Consider the following 18,120-nt stretch of genomic DNA (forward strand, 5'->3'; position numbering starts at 1 on the left):
CTATTCTAACCTTATCATAGGGTCAATATGTCCATCATGCACTTGTAGACAGTGAGCACAAAAACAATCTGCGCCGGGTGATGGAGATCTTCAAAGCAAACAACCCTGACTGGGCCAAAATCCAAGTGGTGATGACGGAAAGGCTGCTCATGAGAAAGAAGTTCTGCGAGAAGAGCTGCCCGACGCTCGGCAACTCTTGTGTCAGTGGCATGTGATTACCTAGCTGAAGAAGCAGGCTGCACGTCTGGCGCCATCGGTGAAGAAGTCGGTGAAGAGCCTGATGCGGTTGATGGTGTACGCAAGCAACGAGGACGAGTATGAAGATGCAAAAGGAGCTGTGTTGGAGTTGCTTGGAGGCGATACATCACACGAGTTGTACCGCACGTTCATGGCAAACTGGGACAGTAACCAGGACGAGTGGGTTTCCTACAAGCGCGGCAACACGCCGCACCTGACGAACAACACCAACAATAGGATCGAGTCCAAGTGGGGGAAGATAAAGGATGTTATTAACGACTCCTTCACTGTCGACCAACTCCTGTCTACGCTGATGACGCTGCAGCACTATGCCGAAGAGCAGTATCGCGCAGAATACCATCGAGTTGGGAGCCGGCCTTCGCGGGATTCGGAGGACCGCGAGCTGACGCTGCTGGCTTTGCAGGTGAGCCCGTTTGCCTTTGAATTGGTCACACCTTGGCAACCGGTCCGAACGCAGACTACACGGTTGAGCTGAACACACCAGGACGAGCCACTGTCACGAGCCCAAGGTCTGGAGAAGTGCATGAAGTCAACACGAGGGTAAGCTATTCAAGTTATGGTATACTTTTGGTCTATTCAGTTATCTTTGGTATTGACGACTGACATGTAATCTGTGCTGTACAGACGAACTCCTGCAACTGTATCTTCATGAAGACCTGCTTGCTACCCTGCCGCAACGTGATGTACGTCCGGAGCACGTCCAACTTCGAAACAGTACTGCCCCCGATGCACTGTTCCCTACACGATGGATTGTGCAGAGTCCAGAAAACAACATCGACTGGGGAGAAATTCCGTGTGGAGGGTTGAAGCAAGGGAGCTGTCCGTCTCGAGCGAAGGAGCGAGCTTTGTCGAGGGCTGCGATGTACATCGAAGCCAAGGCAACAACGGAGAAGATCATTGCAAGAATGGCACTTCAATCTACACCCACATTTCGGATCGCGCTGAAGTGGCTTCAGGATTTCTACGAAGCGCTCAACTCCGGCGACGTGGTTGCCTTTGCAGAGCTCGAGGTTCCGGTATTCACGGGGCTTTCTCTAGTGATCTCCAGAGCAAAGGAAACCACCAAGGTTGAAGATACTGGCGGAATCGAAAGAAGTGAGGAGGAGTCCTGCAGCACTGCTGTTGAAGTCGATGTGGCCGCTGATGGAGAAACTCAAACGGGTGCGGAAGCAGAGGAAGATGGCAACGCTACACCCTCCGACCAAACCTTACAAGATTCTACCGAACCCACACAAGTCTCCACCGAATCGAGAAAGCCGTCAGAAGAACGCCCGAAGGCAGTCACGTGGACGTTTGCGGAGCGTCCAGTGGTCAATGGAATGACCAAGGCTCAGCGAAATCGTGCCCAAGCTAAACAAGACCGTGAAGCTGCATTGGAACTGGCAGCTAAGTACCGCCAACGAAAAGTGGGAAAATTGGTTTCATTCGATGATGTTGCCGCTTTGATTGACGGACCCTACAGTCTATTCCACTCAAAGCCTATGGTTGACGCGCTTGTACTGCCCCAAGTTGATGTTACCAGGCCGCTGTCCGTCCGAGCCTTCAAGATCGACCAAGACATTCCGTTTATCAAGGGTATCCCTCCGCTACCCATTGTGACGGAGGATATTGACGCTATCAAGATAAGGCAGGACATCGACCTTCTTGCCTACTGGCCAGACTACGGCTACGCTACATTTGATCAGCTGGACGCTATGGCAAGCATCCTGGAGGTGCGTCAGCGATTCGCGTTGGTGATGCGCACTACAAAGTGGATTGACGAGGTGGAGTGGCGTGTTGCAGACCTTCGCGAGACACGAGGGCAACTACAAAGGTAAGAAACAATTCACAGCATTTGAACTGAAGATGCACCAAAACTAAAAAAATATCTTATGTATTGCAGAACGAGCACAAGGCTTACGTCGAAACGCTCAATCTGAGCGTAAATCGCGTGCCCGGTGAATGTGTGAACGGACACCAACTGCTGGACTTCCGTGAGAATCTGTGGCTGCATACCACGTCCATCTTGGTGTCGCTGATGGCTTTGCGCGACGCTTACCCGGACGTAGGCATCATCAGCCCCAGCTATCACGACTTTGCGTTGCCGGAGCAAAAACGCAGGACCGCGGCAGCATTCGGGGCCAGCGACCCTAAGAACAAGCGTGTCATTGGGATCATTCACATCGAGCGGCACTGGGTGGCGTATTTAATCGACAGGACGGTCGCCAAGGGCACGAAGACGGCGACATGCTTTATGTTTGACCCTCTACAAAGTCGAAGCAACTACACCGTCACTGAAAAAAGCGTGCGGACCGTGATTGAAGGGATTGCTTCAGCTAGGTGGCATGGTGAACTACGAGAAGGTGGAGTGGTGCACTCAGCAGGACAACAGTTCTTGTGGCGTGTGGTGCATCGCAGTTCTGGAGATGCTGCTTTGTGACGCTTCGTGGGACGACTGCATCTACAGGTTGCTGCCGTACCTGCGGCTGCGCTATCTGCAGAAAGCTCTTGCTTTCCTGGGCAAAGAGGCAGCTTGAGAGGGATGAGAGGGTGACTTCAACTTCAATATACGTATCATTTGATTTCGGTATTAATTTTGGTGTAACCGAAAATATTGCACCAAAATTAATTTCAACCATCACAAAATCCGCCAAGTCCCACGATTCCCAAATCTAGAATCGTTCCGAAAAGACTGAATCTCAATGGTGTATTTTGCATACACAAAAACGAAGATAAAATAGTTTTCCCCTAGTTAATGGGTAACATTTCGACACGTGTTTTTGAGGAACAGCGGCGCACCCTAAATGGTCAAATAATGGCCGTCTAAATTCGGTGGTAGCAGCATCGTCCAACGCGTTCACCGTCTACTTGACAGTGATCACATCGCCTCCATCGATTTGCAGTCTTTCGTCGTAAAAAATCCGCTCGAACGAGGTGTTCACACTCCGGGTCGTATAAGCCGCACGCGGCCCAAATAGTATTAATACATGTAGTACTGCTGAAGCCAGACTAAACATAATAGAATACCACGTCGTGGAGGCTGCAAGATACATAAACTACTGTAGAAGTTGAGGGGTGGTGGAGTGGAGGCAGTTACAAACCCACTACAGTACCTTGAGTTTTTATCTGACTTACATGAGCCTTTTACATGCGTTAAATACTGACGTTGGTGGCCGTCCAGCGTCACATACATCGCCATCCTTTTTAAGGTACCAATATGCAAACTCAGCAGGGGTTTTGTTGCTGCATCCGCGTGGAGAAGATGGGTACATTGTGTCTTTTTTTTTCACACAAGGTAATGTGATACACACAAATGTAGCTACAGTATTCACAAAACCCATTGGCAGCGCTTCCACCGCATTGCGATCGTCAAGCAGAGCGCCATGACGACGACGCAGCGCGTGGTGCAGACCCCCGATGGGATCGACGTGTCATCGCTGGACGAGCGGCAGTTCAAGTACCTGACGCTGCCGAACGCGCTGCACGCGCTGGTGGTGTCGGACCCGAGCACGGAGACGGCGTCGGCCGCCATGGACGTGCGCGTGGGCTTCCACTCGGACCCGGAGGAGCTGCCGGGGCTCGCGCACTTCTGCGAGCACATGCTCTTCCTGGGCACAGAGAAGTACCCGGACGAGAACAGCTACAGCGTGTTCCTCAACGCGCACGGGGGCAGCAGCAACGCCTTCACGTCCGGCCGCGACACCAACTTCTACTTCGACGTGGGGGCCGCCCACCTGCACGAGGCGCTCGACCGCTTCGCGCAGTTCTTCATCGCGCCGCTCTTCACGCCGAGCGCCACGGAGCGCGAGATGAACGCCGTGGACTCGGAGAGCACCAACTACCTGCAGGACGACAGTTGGCGCATCAACCAGTTGGAGCGCGGACTGGGCAACCACAAGCATCCGTACCACAAGTTCGGCGTCGGCAACAAGGAGACGCTGGGCGCCACGCCGGAGGAGAAGGGGATCGACGTGCGGGATGCGCTGCTCAAGTTCTACCGGGAGTTCTACTCGGCCAGCATCATGAAGCTCGTCGTGTACGGCAAGGAAGACGTCGAGACGCTCGGTCGGTGGGTGCTCGAGTACTTCTCCGAGATCCCGAACTCGGGCCGACAGAGCCCCGTGTTCGACCAAGAGCAGCCCTACACGGTGGACCAGCTGGCCAGACGACTGGAAGTCGTCCCCGTGATGGATTGGAAGGTGGTGCAGGTGTCGTGGGTGCTGCCTCCTCTTCGCGGCAAGGGATACTCGCAGCAGCACACGTCGGTACTGAGTCATCTGATCGGACACGAAGGACAGGGCTCGCTGCTCTCGTACCTCAAGAAGAAAAAGTGGGCTAACAGCGTGTACGCAGGAATTGTGGAGGACTACGACGAGTTCTCGCTCTTCGTCGTGAGCTTCGACGTGACGGAAGACGGCATCGAGCGAGCCGATGACGTTCTGAAGGCCATGTTCCAGTACATTCATCTGATGCTGGCGTCGCCGTGGGAAAAGTGGATGTTTGACGAGCTCGAGATCATGTCGAAGACGCACTACATGTTCCAGAGCAAGAACCCTCCAGCCGACTTCACGAGCGTTGTGGCCGCAAACATGCACACTTTTCCGAAGCGCGACATTGTGTCCGAGGGAGTGCTGTACTTCCCCTACGAATGGGAGCAGACCCTTGAGCTGCTCAGGCTGATGACACCTGAGCAGATGCGAGTACTCATCGCGTGTCAGACACTTGAAGACCGTGCTACTTGTGAGGAGAAATGGTATGGTACCAAGTTCCGCGAGGTTCCGCTCCCCGTAACGTTTTTGGAAGAGATGGCGAATCCGGGAACGAACATTGCATTGTGCCTACCGCATCCGAATGCGTTCGTGGTGACCGACCTTAGTCTGGTGGACGGCAGAACCGTGGACACACGCAATCAGCACCCACAGATCATCCGCGACGACGACTTTTGCCGTGTGTGGTACAAACCAGACGTCAAGTTTAAAAAGCCCCGCACGTTCGCTGTCGCTACTTTCCACTCACCCGAAGTGAATCCGACTCCGTACAGCTATGCTCTCTCGGCACTGTTTGTGGCGTGCCTGAAGGACGAGCTGAACGAATACTCGTACGATGCGCTATTGGCAGGTATGAACTACAAGTTGCGGCTTAACGGAAGCAACATCTACTTGAGTACTGGGGGCTACAGTTCAAAGTTGCCCATTCTCGTTCAGCGGATCCTAGAAGTCATGGGCAGTTTCGAGAACCACATCGGCGATGAAGCTTTCGAACGCGTGAAGCACGCCAAGTGCCGCTCATTCGAAAACATGCGTCTGGAAGAAGCCCACCGACATGCAGTTCAGCAAGAATCAAACCTGCTACACGAGCGGAGCTGGAGCGTTGACGACATCGTTAACGCCATCCGAAACTGCTCATTCCGTGACGTGATCGCGCACTCAAAGCGTCTATTTCGACAGGTCTACTGTGACATCCTTCTGTACGGCAATTTGAGCAGATCTGAGGCGACAGACCTAGCCGGCATCATAGTGGATCAAGTTCGGGCCCCGCGAGCGCTGACTATGCCATCGTCGAAAAAGTACTGGATGGGCCGACAGGTGAAGCTTTCCTGTGGTGTGCACTACATTTATAAGTGTGTGCATCCCAACCCAGAGAATGCAAACTGTGCTGTGAACTGCATCTACCAGATCGGCTTGGAGAATTACATGGATCGCGCGAAGCTGGCTTTGTTCTCGCAAATTGTCGACGAGCCGCTCTTTGACCAGTTGCGCACGAAGGAGCAGCTTGGGTACACCGTGTACTCGACACCGTCGCGCGGGAATGGCGTGCAGTCGTTCAAGATTGTCGTGCAGTCCAACGTCGCCCCACCAGCATTCATCGAGCAGCGGATTGAAACGTTTTGGCTTGAACTCCGCAACACGATTGCTGGTATGAGTGGTGACCAACTCCAGGAGCACATTCAGTCTGTCGTGAAGGGTTACGTTGAAAAACCCAAGAACCAGGAGGAAGAGGTGCAAGCTTTACTGGTAGAAATTGCCAACCATCAGTTTGAGTTTGGGCGCAAGATGAAGTTGGCGAAGCTGGTTCGTACGCTGCAACTTTCCGACGTGCTGCAGTTCTTCGACGACTACATCCGTCCTGGAGGTGCAATGCGAAAGAAATTGAGCGTACATATCTACGGAAACGAGACGCGTCTGGAGAAGGTCACAGATTGCTCTGCGACTGGCTGGTCCGCCTTCGACAGCGGAAGTCAGACTGGTCTCATGGCGGCTATGGCGTTGGGTGCGTCCAGCGAACCAGCGTCTGACGTGAAGATTGAGTATGTCAAAGACTCGGAAGACTTTAAGCGGCGGACATCGATGTACGAGTTGCCGACTGCCTATATGTAGAGTGAACGCGAGCTCAAGGAAAATCATCCATGCATTACAGCAAGGTACGCGCTAACAAGATAGATCATCAACAAGTTGACTGCACACGGCAACAGCCAGACCTCTCTAACCTTGCAAACTTGACAACCAACCGCCCTCCTTGACCAGCTCACAGAACACACCGCTCCCACCCTTCACCAAGTTGCGAGGACAGTCGAACTCCACCACTCGACCGTCGCTCAGCACCGTGATGCGGTCCGAGTCCAGCACCGTGCCCAGTCGATGGGCGATCGTCAACACCGTCACGTCCTGGAAGTCGCGCTTGATCATCTCCTGCAGCTTCCTCTCCGTCGCGTGGTCGATGGACGCCGTCGCCTCATCCATCACCACGATGCGGCTCCGCGTCAGCAGCGCGCGAGCCATGCACAGCATCTGCCGCTCGTCCACGCTGAAGTTCTCGCCGTTCTCGCTCAGCTCGTACGCCAACTGGCCCTCCAGCGCCGACACCTGCGCCTTCATGTCCACCTTCTCCAGCGCAGCCCAGATGTCGGCGTCCGTGAACTCGTCGAACGGGTCCATGTACGCGCGCAGCGAGCCCTTGAACAGCACGGGCGACTGCGGGATGATGGACAGGTGCGAGCGCAGCGTGCGCAGGGGCATCGTCGCGATGTCCACGCCGTCGATGAGGATGCGGCCGGACACCAGCGCCATGGTGAGGCTGGACTTGCCAGCGCCGGTGCGTCCGACGATGCCGATCTTCTCGTTGTTGCGGATGTCGAAGGACAGACCCTTGAGCACGGGTTTGCCGCCCTGCTTGTAGCTGAACACGACATCCTGGAACTGGACAGTGGAGGAACGAGGCCAGGATGCATCGGGTTCAATCACTAGCGGCCGTTGACTTCCCTCAGCGGGGATCGATCCGTACTCCAGAATGCGTTCGGGGCTAACCATCTGAATCTCCACCCATGACCTCGACATTATAAGGCTTGCAAGGCTCCCATCAACGCTGAGAGCGTACGTGAAAGCCAACCCTACAAGACCTGGCGATAGGAAGTTGTGCAGATAGACCAAGCTGGAGATCACGAGGGTCACGACGCCAAATCCGATAAGCTGCATGCGTAACTGGAACTAGTGTTTGAACACCATTTGCGCAAGCCAGGCTTTGCTGTTCACGTCATTGCGGCGGAAGTTTTCAGCTTCCATGCGCTCCACCGTTTCTTGCCCAAACGCACGAACGACGGCAATGCCATCGCCGGACTGACTCACGTAACTCAGAATGGGCGACGCTGATATTTTCCACAAACGCGCCGTCTCTCGTGACGGAGCCATGTAATGGTTTCCAATCCTCATGTAGATCCACACAAGCGGGATGACCAGAGCGCCCAAAAAGTTTATCATGTACACAGCAGTCGCCAGTTGACACGCCGCGAAGAAAAGCAGCCCGAGAAACTCCTGAAAAGCGAATGATATCATGAAATCCACAGCCGACATGTCATCACCGTAGCGGTTCACGATGCGGCCGATGGGGTTAGCATCGAAGAAGCGATGCGGGGCTCTCAGCAAAGACACCGTCATGTTGTCGAAGAGCTGTCGTGATGCTCGAAGGCCGACAACTGCCACAGTTGCCGCGCGGACCAGCACCATGATGGCAGTGCCAGCACCAAGCCAAGCATACACCTTCACGTTGTACACAGTGTCATCCGGGTTGTACGATCCGTTCTTCTGTCCGGTCCAGTGACTCAGCCACAAGTCACTCCCGATCTGGAAAACCTGCCATAGCGTCTGCACTGCGAAAAGGAACACGCACACCTTGACGCCACCGAGCGAGTCGAAGTAGCTCGAGAACACCTCCTTGGACACGCGGCCTTCTTCACGCTCCTCATCGTCGATCAACCGCCCAGCATCCTTATCCTTGTTAGCGTTGCTCTCTCCGTCATGACTGGCGTCGTCCTTTACCGAACGAGGAGACACTGGGAGCGTGTACGAGCACCGAGGCAATGCAACATCGTGTCGAGTCGCCTTCAATTTCCCACTTTCCACCAGCACCTCCACGTTCGCAGCTTCACTCGCGATGATGTCGGCGCTGTGCGTCACCAGCACCACCGTCTTGTCCGCCAGCAAGTTGCAGATGCAGTCGCCGAAGATCTGACTCTGGACGATCGCGTCCACAGCAGCCAGCGGGGAGTCAAGCAGCAGAATGTCGGCGTCAGAGTAGCATGCGCGAGCCAGGCACACGCGAGCCTTCTGGCCGCCTGAAAGGTTCACTCCCTTCTGGCCGATCTCCGTCGCGTCGCCTCCAGGAAACTGCTGCAGGTCCGGCAGTAAACCACACGCGGCGATCACGCGGGAGTACTTCTCCTTGTCGTACGGCAGTCCGAAGAGAATATTCTCGCGGATGGTCATGTTCTGGATCCACGTCTCCTGCGAGTAGTAGGCAACGCGACCGCGAACGAAGACGTTGCCGGCCAGCTTGTTCATTTCTCCCAGCAGCGCCGAACACAGCGAAGACTTGCCGCTGCCGACAGAGCCGTGCACGATGACCAGGTCGCCCTGTTTCACGGTGAGGTTCACGTGGTTTAGCAGCGCCGCCTCCTTCGTCCAGCCGAAGGTGCCGTCTTCAATAGCCATCACGACATCGTCTGGCTGCGCTGGGTCATCGCGTGTGACGTTGGTCGGGTTGAATTCGTCCAGCAAGAGGTAATCCGCGAATCGGCTGATCGAAATCTTGGCTTGAATGAACATCTGAATAACTGTGGGTAAATCGCGTAGTGGGTCCCGCAGCATGTTGAAGAGGGCGATGGCAGTAAACACCTTTGCCGCAGTCAGTGTTTTGCCCATAGTGATCGCGTACACTGCGAATGATACGGCCGAGACTGCCAGTGGCGATGACCAGAGGATAGTAATATTGACGGCACCAAGATAGAGATATCGCTGCACAGCCGCAACTCAATGGTACGGGCGGGTCGGATCTTCTCAGTGAACTTGCCCTCCCACGCGTTAAGTTTTACAATCTGAACGGCGTTGAAGACCTCCTTGATAACGCCGAGTCGGTCGTCTTTGCTCTTCATGACGTCGACGAAAGCTGCCCCCGAGAGCTTGGCAAGAAAATAACTTATCAGCATCAATAGCGCGATGACAGCCAGCCCAGCAATCGCAGCGAGGTCAATGACAACGTAAAGCATCCACACGGCCACGACGATCTGAGTCGGGATAATCCAGAGCTTGTTGACCTGAAACGCTGCCCACAGCACGTTATTGACATCCGAAGTCAACAGGTTGGAAATATCCACAGCATCGGGGTCGTTTTTCGTCTGGAGACTGCGACGCATAGCCTTCTGGAAGAGCAGCGTTTTCAATGTCACCGTGAGACGCAACGCTATCAGCTCCAAGGCGTAGTTCATTTGCGTCGACAGGATTGCATCAACGAAGCGTGAAGCGAAGAAAACGCCGAGCCACACACTGAGGTCGTTTAAGTCGAGCTCAACCTCCGAGAGGGCACTGATGACGTGGTTCAAAACCACAGGCGCGAAGAGGCCGCACGCTGTCGAGAACAGCATCGCCAGTCCCCACAGAAGGAACTGTGCGCCATATGCAGCCGCCATGGCCTTGGTGACGGACTTGTCATGACGGTCGTAGTGCCCCACGAACTCCTGCAATGCTGCGGCTGAGCGGATTTCTCCGTCTAGCTCCCACAGGTCTTCGAAGTTGAGCTGCCGCAAGTTGCCAGTGTTCATGATGGGGTTGACGAAGAGCCGCGACAAGAAAGACGCAGCACCTGGTGTACTGGGGCTCGCATCGTGCAACTTCTGCTTGGTCTCGTCCACGTCGTCGTTCAGCTTGAGGAAGCGGGGCTGCTTGATCTTGGTGGATCTTGACAAGGCGGAGTGCATCGTCATCGATTCCAGCTTCACTGCGCCCCCCTGCGCACTCCGGAGCCAATTGATGTCTATGGAGACCGTCGGACATGCCACCAGCTTACTTGTGATACCGCGAATTGCAGTGAAAGACGCGTGGCGCTAGTCGCACTGATTGGCTGGCGCTTACTGACTAAAATGATGTAGCACTAGACTCTACTTTGCCTACACAAGCAACTCCACGGACAAAAGTAATCGGAAATTTTTATTTTTTCAAGTTTTAATTGAAATAACGCTTCGGAATACAACTGTACCCGGAATCCGTGTATTGAGCCATTGGCACTTTTGCGCTAGAAATTATTGGGTAGCAATGATAGATCCACACATACATAAGACAAACAAAAACTAGGGCTACGCGTAGGCTGGGATAGCAATTTTATGGGAGCAACCAGGGTTTCCAAGTAACAGTATGCTCTGTCTGGAGGTGTTTCTGGTGCACCTGCAGGCGGATGCATGAATACATTTCCAAAGTGAGATCAAAGCGTTGTAGGAGCCCGGTGTTAGAGTGGCCGGTATGGGCTTATCCCGAAGAAGCATTAAAATTTATTGTAAAAACCGATTAGAATGTATTGTAAATCGGCAGATTTAGTGGCTTATTAAGACTTATGATCCCCGATTTCCTAAATCTGACCTCCTAATTAGACTGGGGAACATCGATTTAGACTCACGATTATTAGCAATGACGACTTGCAGAGCCAAATCATATGCATCGGATTTAGGTTTGCTAATCAGCCGATTTAGCCAGAGCCGGCCGATTTGTTTGCTATTCAGACGGAATGTCCGATGTGCAACCGGCATTCGCTCCTTGTAGGCTAAATCAGCCGCGCAGACAACAATCGTTGCAGTTGCTCTTGGCTAGGTATTATAGCCAAGGTTGACAACTCCCACGCAACCGTGACGCCAGCCTGTCTGTCCTCGCCGAAGATCGTAACTTAGAACTCAGCAGCCTTTGCCTCATGAGTTCATTGGGTTCACTCGTAGCTTTGTGGTGTGGTAATTCCACTAAAATCCTCCTCTACCAAAAGGTATTAGAGGCACCAACAACACGCTAACCCGCAAAGGTAAGCGCTTATTGGATCAAAACCTGAAGACCAGGAACGATCCCTTACACCGGGTCGGTTGCAAGCGCCTCTGTGCACCTTAGGTTGTCTTCGGTCAACCCAAAAACCTGTACCGCTAGCCACGAGCTAAGGCTAGGATACTATGTAGCGCTTTCGCGCAACCCCACTGCAGTCCCTCAGAAAGGAAGGGTACCGGCGTGTTAGGCCTTATACAGGGGGACCAAGGTAAAACCTCGGTAGGTAGACTAATACACTCAGGGACACTTTAATCCCACAAATATATACTGAACGATACTCTAATACCGTTCCTGCCTCTCCGGCCACGCCAACTCTTGGCGCTGCCAAGGAAACTCTCGGTCAATGCACGGTAAGCTCCCCGACAGGCATCCACACGCAGCCGGGCGTGTCCAGGCACTACAATAAACTAGCTACACTTACCGAAGTCGGACTTGACCCTTGTTGGCTTTGGGGGAAGACTGTCTTTTTATTACTGAGTTTTCTGAGGCCCTGGGGACCTCGTACTGGCCATCCTATGATGCGTCCTATGTCCCTCTACAAATATCTAGTGTGAACGATCGCAATAAGGCGATTCCGGACACATCAAATGACGACCGCGGCTACACTAATAAGTGTGGCCGAAGTACGTAACTAAATGCATCTGTACCTAAAAGTGGGTACCATGAAGCCTCGTTCGGGGTTCTATTAGGACCCGACGAGGCTTCGGCCACTGCCTGTCACTCTACCGAGGATAATGTCATCATCCAATCAGAAGCAGCCATCTCCGTCTCTCGCTTGACCTCGCCTTGATCGCCCCTTGATTGAACTTGATTGTCGGGCTGGCGGGTCAACAGCGTTGGAAACTGCCACTTTCCAATACCACAACTGCCCCCGCCTCGACGCGAGCCTCCCACGCTGGTGAGCGTCTAGGCGTCATCAGTTCTTCGACTCCATGGCTCCTCCGTCGCGTGCATTCGCCGACGCGGCTGCCGCTGCTCTTCGGACTCTCCAGTGCTCCGGACCGGTACGTTCGTCGCTCCCGCTGTTCACTGTCATTCGGATCCTCGTTGTTGACTCCATCTCTTTCTTGATCATCTCAGGGAGCTGTTGATGTCTCCACCAACACTTCGGGTCGTCGTCCGGCGCGCCAGGCTCGTTCGGGGGGTGCCCCCGCCCCTATCGCCGCTGGTGCTGTGCCCCCAGCCCCGGCCGCGCCTGCAGGTGACCCTACGCTCATTCCTGCCGCCTCCGGGACCTCGGTCGACCCTCCACCAGCTCCTCCAAGTAGTCCTGAGTCTGCTGCTGGGGCGACCGAGACTCCCTCGCCGGCAGTTCCCAGTGAAGAGGCTCCCGACTCGCCGCCAACACCGCCGCCAAGCGCCAGCGCTCCACCGTCGCCAACTCCCGCGCCTTCGGTCACGTTGGCAACTCGTGGGGCGTCGGTGGGGGGCGAAGCAGCTGTAGGGGGTCGCGCCGGAGCTGGTGCTGGCCCGGCCGAGGTTCCTCCGACAGCGGTCGTCTTGGGCGAGCAGCAGATGCTGGAACTCGCTCGTCTCGTCGTGGGTGTTGCCCGTTCACCTCCAACTCGAGTCAACGCTGCTCTCGACCACAGCCTGCAAGCTGCTACTAACGTCGGTGAGGTGCTGGCTGCTGCCGTTGCTCCTCCGCGTCTCCCTCTTGCGGAGGCTGATGAACTGGTGGCCCTCCGCCGCGAGAATGACCGGCTGCAGGCAGAGCTCTCCGACGCCAAAGATAAACTCGCTGAAGAGATGAACCTGCGGACCAAGTCGGACTACTTCCTCGTCTCGGCCAACTCCGAGTGCGACCAAGCTCTGGACCTCGCCCAGGACATGCGCGTCCAGCTCAGCAACGCCAGCGCTCAGTTGATGCAAGCGAACGCGGCCATCGCTCACCTCGCTGACGTCACTCAGTCGTTGGAGAAGCGGACGCTCGTTGCTGAGGCCGATTCGGCCGCTGCTGTACGTCGGAACACCCAGCTCCACGAGCGTATAAGTGCAAGCCTCGTTACCTACAACACTCAGTTGGAGAGGCTTCGGAAGCAGTTGGCCGACCGCGACCGAGCAAACGTCATCCCCGCACGCATTCAAGCGTTGACGGACGAGAACAACAGCTTGCGGCGAGCGAATTCTATCCTTCGTCGGCACTCGGCAGCACACGGACTCGACATCGACACCTTGGTCCTGGCCTCAGCCGGCATCTCCGCCGCAGAGATTGATTGGAATCTTCTCGGGCTGTCCCCACCGACGGTCACTGTCGAGAGTCCACGCCATGCCGAATCCTCGTCAGAGGAGGGAGAGGAGTCCAAGACGACCGACGTGCCGATAGCTGAGTCCACCGAGGCTACGTCCGCTCCCGCTGCTTCGGTGGGCGCTTCTGCTGGTTCCCCGGTCTCCACTGAGTCGTCATCGCGCAAGCGGGGTCGGCAAACCGAGTCTGCTTCCGTCGGGAATACGGCATCCCAGCCTCCTCCTCACAAACGCTTCGGCAGACCGTCAGTCGACCTGAGGGCCAGGGCTGCAGCGGCCGCCGCGCCATCCAATCCTCGTTCGGCATCAGGAGAGATTTCCCCGCCTCCTCGGTCGGTGGTGCGTCCTCCAACGACGGCTCGCTCAAGCTGGTTGGAGTCTCAGCCTCTCCCGTACGAACACTCAGACGTCCCCTTGTATCCTCGGCTGGCCAGTCGCGCCTCGCCTCCCTCGCCAGCCCCAGCCCAGCAGCAGGAATCGTCTGACGTGGAGTTTGGAGGGAGTATGAGTCCTAGCGACACTTCACAAGATGACCTTGAGCCCGGTGAGATTCCGGGGGTGTCGGCCAGCGCTCAGGGTGTTCAAGGTTCTGCTACCGAGCCTTCCGGTACTGTCATCGAGGTTCCATCCGAGGTTTCGCCTTCGGCGGCGACTTCCATTCCTTCGCCAGTCTCGTCTGGTACAGCCGGCGTCGGCCGTGCCCCTCGAGAATCGGCTGCTGGGGTCACCGAGGGCTTTGGCGGCCCGCCAGACCGTTCACCTAGCGGTGAGTCGCCTCATGTGTCCGAGACTTCCGAGGACCGCGCAGCGTTGTTCCTGGAGATGTTCGGCCCCGACGAAAGAGAGTAAACCTCGGTGGCGCAACCTGTCGCTCCTTCGGAGGCTCCTTCTCCTCTGGCTGCCGCGACCGAGGTTCCTGTAGCTTCACAAGCGGCCACCGTGCCACTCCCGAGTCGACTCCACACTCGGTCGGCCTCTGTTCACGCTCGGGCGATGGTAACAGCAACGGTGACAACTTCACCGAGGGCTGGACCTGCGTCGATTGCCCCAGCAGTGGTTGACGCTTCCGACGTAGCTCCTGGATCGCGTAAGCTCAGTGGTCTTGCTACCCTGTTCTTGGAGCCGGGTTTCACGGCACCCGGAGCGTCGAAATGCTGGCATCTCATCCAAAACGCCAGTGACCCCCTCGTCTTCGAGGACGACTTGGTCGCCCCCAGTTCAGTGGATGGAATCGTGTGGTTTGGCTTGTGGACAGATCCTGCTCACCCCTTCCAAGTGTTGCGCCAGCTTTTCCCAGACGAGCCTTGTTTGATCGATACGACGGGTTTTCCATCCTCGGTGGCTATATCCCGTCGTGCAACTGGTCGGGCTCTTCTCGTTCGCCGATGGTGGCAGTTCCAGGGGTACTCCTACCACTCCACCGAGAGGGGCGACCTTGGTTTCGCCTTGTGGGAGCGTCGCCACTGGATTAGGGGTAAAGCTGTCAAGGCGTATATCGACAACCTCGCCAGCACCCTCGGTCAGCGCAACGTGCAAGTCCTAGCGCTTCGACAAGCGTGGTCCAAGTACCACCGAGAGCGCAGTTATCGTGCAGATCGCTTGCGAGACCAGATGCTCCACAAGGTGTGGAATGGGGCCATTACGTACGACGGACAACCTCCACAGCACCGCACCGAGGTTTTGCTGGAGCCGTCGTACCTGCAATACTCGTTCGAGGTGATGGAGTGGGTCCCCACTACCGACGACTGGGCCTCCGAGGTGGCGGACGTGGATGCCCGCGAGCCGTGGCGTAACCGTTGGTTCCAAGCGCCGGCAGACCACCCCTACAACACGGCTTTCGCCCCTTGCAACGACGTCCCGTTGTTTGTCCCCAACGGATCGACTCGGGAAACCGTGGCGTCGTCGGTCGTGGTCGAATCTTCTCTGCGGACTTCGATGGTGGTCGCTCCATGGGTGGCCGAGTTCGTAAACGCTCGTCGTTCTCGCTCTCCAAGCCCCGATGAGGAGACGAAGGAGTCGGGTGAAGCTTCTTCCGCCGTCGGGTCAAGTCTGGGCGTGTTGGCTCAGGCTGTGATGGAGATTTAGCCTCGTTAGGCCCCGCTCCAGCTTCACCGTTTCGTTCACGTTCTTTTCCAATGTCGACCGAGGTCCGTGACGCTTTAGGCGACGCTGCATGTGCTATCCCAATCCAAAATAACGTCATGTTGTTCGTTCCATTTCATAATCCTTTCTCGCGTCAACGCACATCGCATTCAATACTCGGTCGCGGTTCCCAGAGCTTCTTCTCTGCCCTCGACCGCTGTGGCTGCCTCAAACGAGGCTTGGTTCGTAGCTGCGACAGCCGGGCTTCGTCTTGTCTTTCTGCAAGAAGATCGGGCTTATGCTCGTTGAAGACCGGATTTGATTCGCGGGAGACCGGGCGTACTTACGCTAGCTCCGTTGCGGGTATGTTTTCGCATGACAGCCCAATTTTGACAACTGTACACCCGGTCTGCTGCGGGTATCCGGTGTCGACAGCTTGCATACCCATTTCATCATCAACTCCAAACTCAACCGCGAAGTCGAGCGCACTTGTTCGTGCTACTTCCATGGCAATCACTGCGTCCGAAGCCTCGGCCGCCCTCCCATTTGCTTCATCATCGCTTGTTTCGTCTGTTGAGGGTTTGACCGAGGCTTGCTTGCGTCTTCCGTTGTCCCTGGCTCCATTCCGATATCTCCATTCCCTCGTGACTCTTTCACTTAACACGTAACATGCAGATTCCAGTAACTTTCTTCGTCTGTCACTGCGAGCTGGATAGCCCTCGCAGGCAGTTCAATCATCATCTCCAGTAGCCTCGTTCGTCTGACATCGCGGGCTGGATTGCCCCCGCGAGCAGTTCAATCCTCGTTGGGGCGCAGAATTACTCCTCTTCGGCCACCTGGGCCATTTGCAAACGTCGGTCGCTTCGCTTCCGGCGTAGGTAATCGTACAGGAGGCCACCGCACGAGAGATTGGACGCTGGTTCCCATGTCGGCTCGTCATAGCCGACCCACTTCACCTTGAACTCTCGGACGGCCCGGTCAGTGCTCGTTGACAACGGTGTCCGGTCATCGAGGATAGCCTCGACTTCATACTCGCCGTCCAGGCGGTCCGGCTCAAAACTGTCTTCAGGCAGTAATTCCTCGTCGAAGTCAAGACGAATGTCTTCGGTGACCTCACGAGCCAAACGAACCCTCGGTCGGCCTTCGAACTCGTCCACTGACTTGAGTCGTGAAACATGCACCACCGGGTAGAACCGGTATCCACTTCGGTCGGGTAATTCCAACTCATACGCAAATTCGTCGACCTTCTTCTTCACGCGGAACGGTCCGTGCCACCGATGAGCTAGTTTCTTGGTCAGTCCTGGTCGAACCCGCTCCATGTACAGCCACACTCTGCTCCCGGGCTGCAAAGAGATCCTCGTTCTCTAGTAGAGCTGCAGTGGTCACTGCAGCTCTACTATGGTCAGGGGAACTCGGTGCCCGGTCGACCGAGGTTCTATTCTCGTTGACGCCTGCCATGACTTCCTTCTCCTTCCTGCCAAGCGACGCATTGTGCTCTTCAGCTCTCCGAGCCTTTCCCGCGGCTTGGTACTCCTTGGCCATCCTCAGGGTGATTTCCTGCTGTCGGTTGACCTCTCGGCGCCATGCTAGCACGTCTGTTTGGCTACCGAAGCCTCGTTTGAGTGACGAGGACATTGCCTTGAGCGTCGACTGTGCATCCCACCCATGAACGAGGTAAAACGGAGTTTCCTTCCTCGTCGTATCACGGGAGCTATTGATGGCGAAGATCAGTCTTTCGGCGATCTCGTCCCAATGCTGCTGTAGTGGGTCTTCAGCGTATACGCGGACTGACTGCATGATCGTCTTCACCGATCTCTCCTGCTGGCCGTTGGCCTGCGGGCGGTAGCACAGGGTCGCTCTCGACCGAGACTGCATCATTTCCGCGAAGGCTTGGAAGACCTCGCTCATAAATCGAGGATCTCGGTCATGACGGATCAAGGACGGTGCTCCAAAACGTCGGTAGACACACTCCTCGAAAGCTTGCGCAACGAGTAAGGCGGTAGTGTCAGACATGGCTTTGACCACCACGAATCCCGTGAACGAGCATTGGAATAGCAGGAGAGCCGTGTTGCCACGGCGACTCTTCGGTAGCGGTATCACGAAGTCCATAGAGACTAGTTGTAAGGGTCTCTCGGCTAGGATGTTCCCTGGCGAGTACCCGCGGAACTGAGGTCGGCTCTTACTTGAACTGCAGTCAGGGCACGAC

The 18,120-nt window shown here is 55.7% G+C and overlaps 7 protein-coding genes across 7 annotated transcripts; 5 read left to right on the forward strand and 2 right to left on the reverse strand.

Moving 5' to 3' along the window:
* Positions 1-388: 388 nt before the first annotated feature.
* PHYSODRAFT_519593 (hypothetical protein) lies at positions 389-1,065 on the forward strand (the record flags this gene model as incomplete). Its single annotated transcript, XM_009535902.1, has 3 exons — positions 389-661; positions 730-798; positions 883-1,065. 3 exons carry the CDS (start codon positions 389-391, stop codon positions 1,063-1,065), a joined length of 525 nt encoding a protein of 174 aa, XP_009534197.1.
* A 512-nt stretch (positions 1,066-1,577) lies between these two features.
* Positions 1,578-2,075, forward strand: PHYSODRAFT_519363 (hypothetical protein; the record flags this gene model as incomplete). Its single annotated transcript, XM_009535903.1, has 2 exons — positions 1,578-1,742; positions 1,806-2,075. The coding sequence occupies 2 exons, from the start codon at positions 1,578-1,580 to the stop codon at positions 2,073-2,075; spliced, it is 435 nt and encodes a 144-aa protein (XP_009534198.1).
* A 1,545-nt stretch (positions 2,076-3,620) lies between these two features.
* Positions 3,621-4,208, forward strand: PHYSODRAFT_520548 (hypothetical protein; the record flags this gene model as incomplete). Its single annotated transcript, XM_009535904.1, has 1 exon — positions 3,621-4,208. A coding segment is annotated over one exon (588 nt), but the record flags the coding sequence as incomplete, so codon positions are not given.
* Positions 4,209-4,424: 216 nt separating this feature from the next.
* Positions 4,425-6,614, forward strand: PHYSODRAFT_519509 (hypothetical protein; the record flags this gene model as incomplete). The annotated part of the gene is made up of 1 exon (XM_009535905.1): positions 4,425-6,614. The coding sequence occupies one exon, from the start codon at positions 4,425-4,427 to the stop codon at positions 6,612-6,614; it is 2,190 nt and encodes a 729-aa protein (XP_009534200.1).
* A 105-nt stretch (positions 6,615-6,719) lies between these two features.
* On the reverse strand, positions 6,720-7,709 carry PHYSODRAFT_519541 (hypothetical protein; the record flags this gene model as incomplete). The annotated part of the gene is made up of 1 exon (XM_009535906.1): positions 6,720-7,709. The coding sequence occupies one exon, from the start codon at positions 7,707-7,709 to the stop codon at positions 6,720-6,722; it is 990 nt and encodes a 329-aa protein (XP_009534201.1).
* A 12-nt stretch (positions 7,710-7,721) lies between these two features.
* On the reverse strand, positions 7,722-10,489 carry PHYSODRAFT_304926 (hypothetical protein; the record flags this gene model as incomplete). The annotated part of the gene is made up of 4 exons (XM_009535907.1): positions 7,722-8,744; positions 9,045-9,343; positions 9,445-10,052; positions 10,242-10,489. The coding sequence occupies 4 exons, from the start codon at positions 10,487-10,489 to the stop codon at positions 7,722-7,724; spliced, it is 2,178 nt and encodes a 725-aa protein (XP_009534202.1).
* Positions 10,490-12,746: 2,257 nt separating this feature from the next.
* PHYSODRAFT_427238 (hypothetical protein) lies at positions 12,747-13,925 on the forward strand (the record flags this gene model as incomplete). Its single annotated transcript, XM_009535908.1, has 2 exons — positions 12,747-12,896; positions 13,101-13,925. Coding segments are annotated over 2 exons (975 nt in total), but the record flags the coding sequence as incomplete, so codon positions are not given.
* Positions 13,926-18,120: the final 4,195 nt, after the last annotated feature.

Source organism: Phytophthora sojae (assembly GCF_000149755.1).
Source record: "Phytophthora sojae unplaced genomic scaffold PHYSOscaffold_8, whole genome shotgun sequence".
Lineage (NCBI taxonomy): Eukaryota > Oomycota > Peronosporomycetes > Peronosporales > Peronosporaceae > Phytophthora > Phytophthora sojae.